The sequence below is a fragment of the Lissotriton vulgaris genome, unplaced genomic scaffold, assembly GCF_964263255.1.
Source record: "Lissotriton vulgaris unplaced genomic scaffold, aLisVul1.2 SCAFFOLD_671, whole genome shotgun sequence".
NCBI lineage: Eukaryota > Metazoa > Chordata > Amphibia > Caudata > Salamandridae > Lissotriton > Lissotriton vulgaris.
This window is the reverse complement of record NW_028248167.1, coordinates 573,732-586,186: the sequence shown is the minus strand read 5'-3', so window position 1 is coordinate 586,186 and position 12,455 is coordinate 573,732. Positions and strand designations below refer to the sequence as shown.

At 49.4% G+C, this 12,455-nt stretch overlaps 1 protein-coding gene across 1 annotated transcript in view; it reads right to left on the bottom strand.

The window, feature by feature from the left end:
* LOC147664912 (uncharacterized) overlaps positions 1-12,455 on the bottom strand; it is a 313,239-nt gene that overhangs the window by 244,951 nt on the left and 55,833 nt on the right. Inside the window, exons 2-3 of the mRNA XM_086949902.1 lie at positions 9,121-9,228; positions 6,567-6,677 (exon numbers count right to left, since the gene is read on the bottom strand). Of these exons, the coding sequence (XP_086806028.1) occupies positions 6,567-6,677; positions 9,121-9,208 (199 nt within the window). The 5' untranslated portion in view covers positions 9,209-9,228. The remainder of the gene's footprint in view (positions 1-6,566; positions 6,678-9,120; positions 9,229-12,455) is intronic.

Here is a 12,455-nt window from a genome sequence, read left to right as displayed (position 1 = left end):
CAACATACAGAGAACGACTGGACAACAACACCCACAACAGCAAGGAACTCTTCAGCATCGTCAAAGAGCTCTCTAACCCCAGCGCCTGCAATAACGACATCACACCCTCGCAAGACCTCTGCGACTCACTCGCATCATTTTTTCACAGCAAGATCGCCGACATACACAACAGCTTCGGCACACCGACCACCCACCCAAACACCGAACCAGCGCCCCCCACCACCACCCTCTGCACCTGGACACCTGTCAGCACCGAAGACACCACCCGCATGATGAACACCATCCACTCCGGATCCCCAACCGACCCCTGCCCGCACCACATCTTCAACAAAGCCGACTCCATCATCGCACCCCAGCTCCGGAACATCATCAACAGCTCCTTCACATCCGCCACCTTCCCGGAGAGCTGGAAACATGCCGACCTGAGCGCCCTCCTCAAGAAACCCACGCGGACCCCACGGACCTGAAGAACTTCCGCCCCATCTCACTCCTCCCCTTTCCAGCCAAAGTCATCGAGAAGACCGTTAACAGACAACTCTCCGTCTTCCTCGAGACCAACGGATCCCTCGACACTTCACAGTCCGGCTTCAGAGCAACCACAGCACCGAGACTGCCCTCATGGCAGCCACCGGCGACATCAGATCCCTGCTCGACAACGGGGAAACGGCTGTTCTCATCCTCCTTGACCTCTCAGCAGCCTTCGACACCGTATGCCACCGCACCCTGATACAGCACCTCAGCAACACCGAAATCCAAGGAGCGGTCCTGGAGTGGATCATCTCGTTCCTCGCCGGAAGAACCCAGAAAGTCCGCCTCCCCGTTCCGTTCCGCGGCCACTGAAGTCATCTGCGGCGTCCCGCAAGGATCCTCACTCAGCCTCACCCTCTTCAACATATACATGAGCCCCCTCGCAGCCATCGCCCGCCGACATAACCTCAACATAATCTCCTACGCCGACGACCCCCAGCTGATCCTCTCCCTCACCAACGAACCCGCCACCGCCAGAGCCAACTTTCAGGAAGGAATGAGAGACGTTGCAGAATGGATGAAGATCAGCCGTCTGAAACTGAACTCAGACAAGACGGAAGTCCTCATCCTGGGACCATCCCGCTCTGCCTGGGACAACTCCTGGTGGCCCCCTGCCCTGGGCAGCGCACCCAAACCTACAGACCACGCACGCAACCTGGGCTTCATCCTTGACTCCTCCCTCACGATGACCAAGCAAGTCAACGCCGTCTCATCATCCTGTTTTAACACCCTGCGCATGCTCCGAAAGATCTTCTGATGGATCCCCACCGAAACCAGGAAGACGGTCACCCAGGCCCTCGTCACCAGCTGCCTGGATTACGGGAACACCCTCTACGCTGGAACCACAGCCAAACTCCAGAAAAGACTCCAGCGCATCCAGAACGCCTCAGCACGACTCATCCTGGACACCCCCCGCCGCAGCCACATCACTGTCCACCTGAGAGACCTTCACTGGCTCCCCGTCAACAAGAGGATCACGTTCAGACTCCTCACCCACGCACACAAGGCTCTCCACGGCATGGGCCGAAGTACCTCAACAACCGCCTCACATTCTACACACCAACCCGCCAGCTCCGATCCGCCAGCCTCGCGCTCGCTGCCATCCCACGTTTTCAGAAATCCACCATCGGAGGAATATCCTTCTCCTACCTGGCAGCAAAGGCATGGAACTCCCTCCCCACCCACCTACTAGGAAACAACTCAAGACCTGGCTGTTCGAGCAGTAGCGACCCGCCCCCCTCTCAGCGCCTTGAGACCCTCACGGGTGAGTAGCGAGCTATATAAATTTCTCTGATTGATTGATTGATAAAGAATAGGGTGCGGGTACCCTGTCTAAGGTACCAGCGATAGATTAGATCAGTAAACAGGGAAGAGGGATTGTGACCCCAGAGAAGGAACGACCTCGCCCTGTAACGTGGAATCTGGACCCGAGCTGGACGCATAGCTCCATCGCCGGTGCTCAACAGCGCCAACGCCAAGATGAACAATGGGAGCCTACCAGTGATGGCTCACTGGAAAAAGACACTGGAAAGAAAAACTCATCGATTATATTAGGTTAAACTTCTCTCCCAATCACCTTGTATTAGTTGTGCCCCAAATGGACAAGAAAAAGTTTTTTTTGTTAAATTCTACATCACTCGCATTCATAGTGTCATTGTATTGATGATAGCATGGGAATGCCATACCATATGGAAGAAAGAGTAAACTGTGTATCACAAGGATTATACAACGCCAATTGCCATCCTGAATATGCTTATTAGTTTTGCCCCCCACAGTCCAGTTTTCAAAAGTACACGCAATGATCTCTATCCCTGGAAAGAATTAGTACGATAAACTGTTTTTTGTGTTACAAAGAATGTACTGCCTCATCTAGGAATTGTGCTCATCACCAAGTTTAAACTGCGGTACAGCGAACACCTTTTTGCACACACCCTCTCCCAGATGTTACCCTCACTGCATAAGTTATTGCAGATAATGATCTTCTTCTCCTACTGTCTGTGTATCCGCCTGTACAACATGTATGCCACCAAAAACTACAATAATCAGCCCAAATGCATGTTTAGCTATGAGATATCTCGAAGGACTGGGGTTGGAAAATATCAATGTTTCTCTTGATCTCAGTACTGGCAATATGTGGTTGTTCGTTGGATGTACACTGTATACCGCCCTAGTGTTCCCTTTACACGAGTACCTTGTGCCCCGAAGACATTGGAATAGATTAGCAAGCTGGCGAGGTATGTTCAAAGGAAGGACTGTTAGAATTAAAATAACAAGCATGAACATTACCTGCACCATCTTGTCTGGCGAAAGTTCTTTCATTAACATAAGCCGCAGTCATTTGATCAACCGCAGCCAATTTGTATTCTGATGGTCACCTTTTTCTCACCCTGCCCTCACTAGCACCCATCTGGCCCTCTGACCAAACCTGATATGTGTGCTGAGGCCATAACTAACAGGCATGCCTTTGATGGTATCTTCAAAGAGACATTCTATTGCCACAACAACCCTTAGCGCCCTTTGGCTAAACCACCACCTCTTCCTGTCCTCGATAACTAATACACTTATGAATTTTTGCATTCTTCTTCCCTCCCCACACTTGTGTACTAACCTGTAGCGGGAATTCCGTTCTCCTACAGAACTGTGCATAGAGATTTGGAACCTCAGTGAATTAGGATGGCCCAAAACTCACCTCAGTACCCAAAATCCACTTACAGAGCTAGCTACAGTGTCTCATTGGTCATAACAAACTCCCTATGTTTAGACAAACCAGAACATGAACTTAGAATACCTCAGGTATCGTGGAACTCATGAACACTCTTTCGCTATATAATAATTTCAAACCAGAACGTGGAGTAAATAAGGACACGTGCATATTTGAAATATTTATTTACTAATGCAGGGTTCTCAAACACAGTATCTTATACAATACAAGCAAACATATTATAAGAAACAAAGTTATCAGCATAGTTACTAGTCCATAGAAAGCGAACGGTGACAGCATACTACGATGCTGAAAGAATAGGAATTAACAACACCTATTTCTCACCCTCGCTAACTAGCATAGTATATTATATCTATGAAGGTCTCTTTTGGGTTTTAGCAGGGCGGGCCCATACCTCAAAATCTCAGTGGCAGAGGATCACATCATCTTCCATCAGCTCTCTGCATGCGAAGCACCATCAAGTGTGTAACGTGTGTCTCAAGCGAAGCAATATTAAACCCGCGTAAACCCGGATTTTGGCAGCAGCTGCATTTGTGTTATGTCTAGAAAGGTGCGAAGATCAGACCTCACAATAACACTGTGTCGAGTTATCCTTGGAGGTTTCAGCACTCACTGTGCAGACAGTGTACCAAGCAAAACTGATATCAGAGCAATAACATATTATTCTCAAGTAGATCACAACGCTCTTCTAGGTTGAAAGCTAAAATAACAATTATGTGTCGTGTGCAAAATGAAGCAAAAGGAAAAATGGCGTTTTAACATTTAATAAGCTCATGCTAACTTAACACAGTATATAGAAAACCAGTAACTATAAGACAAACCAAAGATTTCAGATACTAAGATGACCCTTGCAGACATGATTTATTGCACCGCAAACAGCAAGACTTGTTTTCACCAACAATGGAACCTGTTTTATCAACGGAACAGGCTCTTAGATCTGGCCGGTCTCACATGTTTTAGACCCTGAAGCAAGGCTGTTATACCATAATATTGTCTGTTTGACCCGGGTGGGAGGAGAATAACAGTGGGGCTTGTATGACAACACGCTTGGAGCGGGGACTCAAATCTTGTATAAACATGTTGATATAACAAAGGTGGGCTGACATGACAACAATGCATTGTGTAAAATCTGTATAAAAGGAAGAGACAAAATGAGATGCAGTTAGAGACCCTCCTGATGATAGCCCCGGTGTCAGATGTGTTCTCCTCCTGGAATAATAAACCTGTTCTTCATTTTCCACTTTCCAGAGCCTGCCTTGTTATTTTGATAACTAATATTAAGGTAAATTAGAGGTGGTTTGCACCAAGCGGCATCGAAAGTCTTGGGAGTCACAGCTGCTTTTTACACAAAGGGGTGGCAAATAAACGGGGTGGCACCCGTGCCGAGATTCGGCCAATTTGTTGGGCCACATGCAGGGTGGGCACCTGCTTGGAACAAGAGGCACAAAGGGGGGATCCCCACGCCGGGGAATCTCTCGAGGTAGGGGTCGCCGCACCAGCGGCGCAACACACTATTTTTGGAGGGAAAGATCAGCACTCCCCAGGCGCTGGCGGGCCCCAGAAGTCCCTAAAGGTCCAGGGACAAAATCCTGTAACAAGAAGGAAGGCAGGGGGGCAAAGGCTGGGCCCAGGGGCCAGCTCACAGGGCCCTCCAGGCAGGGACGCAGTTTCCAGTGGCGGTCCTCCTGGCGCCCAGCAGCAGCAGGCCCCCTCCAAGTTAGGATCAGGTAGAGAACATTTACATGGGGTCACAGCCCCTTTTTATCCACAGAAATCCTTTGTTTCTAGGGCGCAGGCAAGGGGCGAACCAGATACAACTGGTTCCTGAGCACTTTGTTTTGCTCAGCCCCTCTGCCTATTCAGAGGATGGGTAGGGTCATCAGTCGCACCACAGGGGGCGGAGCCAGCATTGTGTGGGGGAAAGCCCAGCCCTATTCAGGTCCCAGGTGCACCCCTCCCTCCCATCACTCATGCAGATCTCCCATTCACCACCGGGGCAGACCCATCCTGACTCCTGGAGCCTTGCACACCAGCCAGCTCCAGCCAATCACAAGCCAGCCAGTCATTTCACATAAATTACCCAAACATGCCTACTTCTAGAAGTGGCACTTCCACACTAGACACAATAACGCCGCACACATCATCGCGCAGCATTTAATCACACGAGTCCGCACATACCATACTCGCATCTGCACTACCCATGCATCAGGAACTACCAGGCACACATACATTCCCTATGCATTCCTATGGGAGGGCAGGCCAACCTCACTACACGCACGCACTTTACCCTGGGACACAGTGGTAAAGTGCGCAGAAGCCAAACAATCACTAGCACCAAGTCACAATTAAAAGCAAAAAGTTTAGGGGTGAACCTGCCAGAAGGGCCAAGTCCAACAGCGGTTCTGCCTGTTACCAACTTTCAGTGAGTTCAAAGAGTGGCTGGTGTAGTCACTTCAAAATGGAGCCTTTCACCGCCTCAGGGATGACCTCAGACCAGGGGACTGGATGGTGCTTCTGAACAGTCAGAAGGCGTACTTCTCTAATCCCATTTTCAAACCACATCACAGGTTCTTGCAATTTCTTTGGAAGGGACAGGTGTGAGTTCAGGTTGCTTCCTTTTGGACTGTGCTTGCCTCCTGGTGCTTCACCAAGGTCCTGAGACCAGTGATGGAGGCACTCTGGACCCAGGGCATCCGGCTGTCAACTTGGACAACATTCCACTGATGGAGCAAAGCCTAAAGTGGATTTTGAAGCTTCTAGCAAAAGCTAATTTTTTGGTGGAAAAACTGTGTTTCATTATCCATGCAAAGAAGTTAGCAAAGGTACCAGCTCGACAGATCACTTTCTGGGTTTTGTCATCGACTCAGTCAAGTTATCCCTCAGTCTGGCACCAAAGAAGGTAGCTCTGATACACAAGGAGTTAAGAAGGACACTCCTCAAGAGCAGCGTGTCCCCGCGTCAAATAGCGGGAGTGGTGGGACAACTCCTGTCAACTATCTCATCCTGTGCCTTCCTCACTAAATGGCTCTTTGGAGGATAAAGGCCTCACAACTGAAAAGGGCCTTATCTATTCGGAAGTACTGCTGCTCTCCAAGAAGGCGAAGTAAGAAATCAGATGGTGGCTATCCCACATGGAAGCATGGAACAGGAAAGCCATCTTCAGAATATATCCAGACTCGGTTACATAATCGGTTGCTAGCAGAAAGGTCTGGAGTGCAAGATGTGTACACAGGGGGGAATCCCATTGTTGCCCCCACCATGACTCTCTTTGCAGGACATCATATTTGAGTTACTCTGAGAGAAAGAGAGGGCTCACCTTTGGACTGGGGAATGTTTTCGATTTCCTTGGGCATCGGCTCACAAACTGGATAGATCTCTTCCTCTTCTTTGATGATGACCGAGATCATTGTTGAAGTGAACTTATCTCCTGTAATGACATAAACATCAAAGTGTGGATTAAAGGTGAGAAACAGGCAGAGGGCATGGACAAGCATCGGTCATCTCCCTTGATAAATTCCCAAATCTATAATCTATGGATTCACTTTGTATCACCTATTCATGGTTCAGACCCTTTCCAAGCACATGCATGACGAGCAATAAACTCCTCTGAGATACAAGTGGACAAGATTATATTTCCGTGTTAGTTAATGTGTGTGTTTAGTTCATTAAACTGTGGTTTCTTCATTGCCACAAATTTACACACAAAAAATTATTTCTTAAATTTATGATTGCCGGAACAAGATAGGCTGTGTCCATCTTAGCGCCCTGGGGACCGGATTGATGTTTCTCAAAGACTGGAAGGTGCAGGTGGCACCAACTACTTAATTCACAAATTAAACAACTTTCAGTCATTTACTGCAACAGAAACTAACTTCTGGAATAGCTCATTTGTAACTGCTCTTTACAGGGCCTACTCAGAAACTGCATTTTGTACTCAGTTTATTTTTTTATTTTTTTTATTGGTTCAGTTGGAAGCCAGATAAAAAAACATTAAATCATAGCAGGACATCATATATATAGACTTATGGTGCAAATAAACAAGAAAAGAGAAAAACCAAAGAAAAAGCAATACAGGAAACAATACCATGATATACAGTCAAACAGAAGTCATTCTAACGGGCCTAAATGGTCTATCATTGCCTGCCAAATTTTATACCCCCTTTGCATTTTCCTAAGTGATTTAATACGATATAGGTTATATTCTGAATAAAAAACATTATAGAACTTTGCCCGCCACATTTCATATACCGGCGCTTCTGGTTTCAGCCACATAGAAGAAATACATAAGCGGGCTACGGCCATAGCCATGAATAAAAGATATCTATTTTTATGATATCCTAAAAAAAGATCAGTGTCATTAGATAGACCAAAGATAATCAGCTCTCTGGAGATAACCACATCACAGTTTATAATATGTAACAAAATAATTTCAATAGATGTAAAAAAAGGTTTTAACATTGAACAATCAGATAAAAAAAATTGTACTCGGTTTAGCTGTGCTATAATAAATGCTATTCACAAACCTGAGTACGGCATACGCCTCCCCCTCCCCCTCTTTTCTGTGCAGAGATCTCCACCCCAACTGAGACTGATCAGCCACCCCTGCTGCACAAATACACAGGGTCACAACCAAACCCCTATCGGAGACCCAATCTGTGACATAACAGATATAAATCTGCTTTGTTCGGCAAATTCCCTTCTGTGTCATTCGCCGAAGATATTATGAATTGGAATAGAGTGATGGGGCATTAGGGTTGACTGGAACTGGCAATAGAAAATTTCCATCATTAGAGAGTAGAGGAAATAAACTAAAGGCCTAATTTAGATCTTGGCAGACGGGTGACTTTGTCACAGCGGTGACGGATATGCCTTCCGTCGAAATATAAATCCCATAGGATGTAACGGGATTTATATTTAAGGATAAATCCTATAGGATATAACGGGATTTATATTTAAGCAGATGGGATATCCATCACCGTTGTGACGAAGTTACCAGTCCGACGAGATCTAAATATGAACCTACATTTATAAAGAGGTGCAATTTTGCCCATTCATTGATCACCTGTCAAATAGTAGCTGTTCGTGTATTCTGAAATTGACAGACAGGGGGCGTAATTATGCAGAGCCATAAGTATTCCACTGACTATGATCACGGGGCACTCACTCTCTCGTCGCTGCCATGTCACTGGGAGGAATGTCTCTCATTTACTGGACCAGACATCAAAATCCCTGCCTTCTCCACCTCAGCAACTTGATCTAGAAATCCGGCCTCAGACTCGGCTGTGAGGGATGGAGGTCACGACCAAGAAACACAAACTGCAATAAGATGTTCAATGAATCCCCAACTGAAGTGTGATTGATTCTACCTGTTCAGAGAAGATAATGAGTCTATGCCTGGTACGTGTGCGGAGGTGCGGCAAGAATGCTTCTACACACATAAAGGATGGCGTTTATTGCTTTTGGTAGAGAAGTGCGGACAATTCTGAATCAGGATAAATTTAACCAAGTAACTCTGCAAAGAAGACGGCTATCACTGTCCGGCAGCATGTAGGCTCCATTCCTGCACTGCCGACATACTACTGCTATCACTATTAACATTTAGGAAGAGGAAAGTGGGAGATTTTACAAAAATAATCATGAGAATGTATTTACCCCATTGACTTTTATTGAAGCTGAAGCAGAGGCACTTTCAGGCGGGAGACAGACAAAATAAAGTCATTGTTGACTTGAAAACTGGAGTCTCCCACCTGAAACGGGTCTATTGGCATGTCTGCCCTTCTGAGCTGCAGAATCCATTGCAAAGAACCCCACAGAGGGACAGGTTAACTTGGCGTTGTACCCTGGGGTTCCAGGTGGGAACAAGGACTTACCCTGAGAGCAGTGCAGGTCTGTGACCTCCTTGGAGTACTGGTCTGCCATGACCTTTGTCTCTTTGTCTTTACTGGTGACCAAGATCATCAATGTGGCAAACTCTTCTCCTGTAAGAGCACAAACATCAAAGAGTGGTTTAAATATGAGATACAGCAGCTGGGCCTCCATCTTGGTCGATACACCAGCCTTTCGTCTCTGCATTTATTTCATATGTTCAAATAATTTAGACTACTCACAGGTATGTGCACGATCAGCAACAAAAAGATATGAGATGCAATTGGACAAGATGTAACAATTTCACCTTGTGTCCTGATGATGTGTTTTATTCCTCAAGTTTTTCTTTCCTAGCTTCTCGTACGAGTAGAAATCAGAACTTATTGTCAGGGGTCTGCTCTGTTTGACTTTGCTTCTGTTAAGAGCGCGCACCGACCCTTTAACTGGATGCATATTACAGTAGACACAAAGCAGAGATTTAGGCGCTGATGTACAAAATGTGCACACTTTGCAAATCATTTGCAAGCTGATTTGTGACCAGTAAAGCTGTCTTTTATGATGTATAAAAGTACCAAACATAAGGATTTGGTGAGCAAAGCAATGCAAGAGACAGCAAATGTGCACAATGTGACTGAGGATGTTGAATCGTGAAAGAGATTATCATAGAGGGATCCACTAACCTTATACTAAGGAGCTGCAAGCAGCAAGGTCCTGTGTTACTTACACCTGCCTGTGTCCTGGAGTATCAAGTTCCAGGTGGGAGGGCCTGCTGACAACCCCTGTGGTCCCTGAATTACTAAGCAGGCGGATAAGTGTCACAACACGGATGTAGTGGGAACCAGGGAAAGTGGTAAGAGAGAAGGGATTCATCTCAGGCATGGGTAGGTAACTGGGCTTCAAGGACCACAGGACCAGCGTTGAGGAAGTAGCTGCATATATTGACTGATAAGATGCCAAAACGAAATTAAACATATAGGTTTTTCACAAGGGGCGGGGTGATCTTGAGGTAAGCCTAGAATTTAGGGAATGTTTTATGAGGCAAAATTTGGGAAGATAAAGAACCCAGATTAAGTTGATTGGTGCCACTGGGGTTTTAAACCTTGGAGATATAATCACTACACTTGGGGGAGGTATGAAAGGACTGTACGCCTAGTTTTGTAAACCATCCCTTCAAGTGGATATGCCACGTGATTTATTGCCTAAATCTCCACTCTTGATTTCTAGGCGATCCCTTGTGTACAGCTCCAGTTAGCAATTGGAGCATAGTTTAATCCAATAAAGGAGGGGTCTTAGAGCGGCCAGATGTTCAATACCTTTGTGGGCAGTGTCTAGAAGGGGTAGACTAGGGCAGTTTGAGCAAAGATTAGAGGAACTTAAGCTCCTTCTCCTTCAGCAAGTTAAGATTTGTATTTCCCCATAAATCGGTGCCACAGAATGCAGCTGTTTGTGATTTGGCCCCATAGACCTTCAATGCTGGGGAGATCGCCTGCAGTTGGGAGGCTTTATGCATTTTTAGGATACCAGCCGAAGTGTGGGGGATAATAAAACTACTTTTGAGGATCTGGTGCAAGCATGAGAGAGAATTAGTGATCCTTACCCCAAGATAATCAAAAGTTTGAACCAACTGGGCGTGGCTGCGACGGCGATGTGAGCAGACGTGTCTCACTTGAGCTCCGTCGCCCCGCTGCTTTATTTAGCTTGCTTCAGCGTAGTTTTCGGGGGGTAATCACTCCTGGGGACCCCTACGCATCACTGACCCTGCTGGTGCCCCTCATCGGCGACGAGACGCGGCCGTGAAAGCTCCTACGGCCGCGCCGCCAGCCGCCGGGATCCCCGCCAACGGCCGCTGACCGCCATCTTGCCCTGGGTTTGCTGCCGGAGAGTCGGGACGAGCCCCTGGGGAGGGGACCGGCGCTGCGGCCCGGAGGAGACATCGGGGCACTCCTGGCCTCACCTGCGGCCGTGCAGGACCAGCGGACCCAGCCTGTCGCCGGCGGAGCCGCGCCGGAGCTGCTAGAGCCGGACTGCCGGACTGCCACCAGCGAGAGGCACAGCGGCGGCCCGGACGCCGTTTCTACCTGAGTCCCCGGCCTCGGCGGGAAAACCAGGCCCGGAACTGTGGGATTGCCGGCGGCCCCCGTACACGCGAGCCCTGGTCGGGACTCCATCGCCCGTCGCTGGGCCCAGGTGAGCTGCAGCGCGCTGCCCCCTCCCGCCTGCCATCTCCCGGAGGGGCCCGGCGCTTGCGGGGCCCGGCGGTTGGTCTTCCCGCCACTTTCCCCCTTTGGCGGAGGGCCGACCCCCACTCAACGACAATCCCGGCCTGAGCGCCCCCAGCCGCCCTGGACACATGGACTGCGGCCTGGTGCGCTGTTGAGCCGCTGTGCATTGGCGACCCCTGAGCCTTGGTGGGCCCCAGCCCTGCAGACACCGACCCCTGGCCGCCTTGTCGCCGAGACTCGACCCTGCCACGCCTGGCGGACCTCAGACTGGGTGACCCTGCTGTGCGCACGCGGGGACCCCAGGGATCTCTGCTGCCTGTTACCCCCTGACACTGGGCTCCCCGCCGCTGGGAGGCAGGGACCCTCCTGGACACTCCTTGCCTGCTGCGGTGGGACCGGCTAGACGCTACGCTGGGAGGAGGCCCTGATCTGGGCGGCGCCGGGGGACCGAGCCACACCACGAGACTGCGAGAGGGCCCCCGCCTGCGGACACAGGCCCGGCCTGCTGTGGCCCATCTACAGTCCTCACCTCTCCGCCGCCCCCCCTGCCTCCGCGCTGCCTTCTCTTCTCGGGTGCGCTGCTCACCCTAGCTCCGGCGGCCCCTCAACGGCCTGGACTTCCTCTATTTGAGTGCGGCCCACGTGGACCATGACCCGCGGCAAGGGGAATAAACCGGACCCCACACCCACGACGACCAGAGGGGCGTCAGTAGCCTCTATGTGGGGTAAGGCGGGCTCGCCATCACCCTCCGGAGGGCCCTCGGCATCGTCAGGGGGGAAGCCCCCACCGCCACCCGACTCTCCACCGGTGACGCAGGCCTTCATGACCTCCTTTATGGCTGATCTGAAGACTGAAATTGGGTCCCTCAGGACGGAGGTCCACACCTGCGTCAAAGAAATGCGCAAGGAAGTCACCGACCTCGGCGATCGCGTCGACGGCCTGGAAAGAACGGTCGATTCTCGCACTGAGGACCTAGAACAAATCTGGCGGAGAGTGGCGACCCTCGAGGAACAGCATATCCAGCTCCAGATCAAGCAGGAAAACAGGGGACGCCGCAACAACCTCCGCATACGGGGTGTGCCACTCGGAGAAGAGGGGACTAATACCATGGCCTATG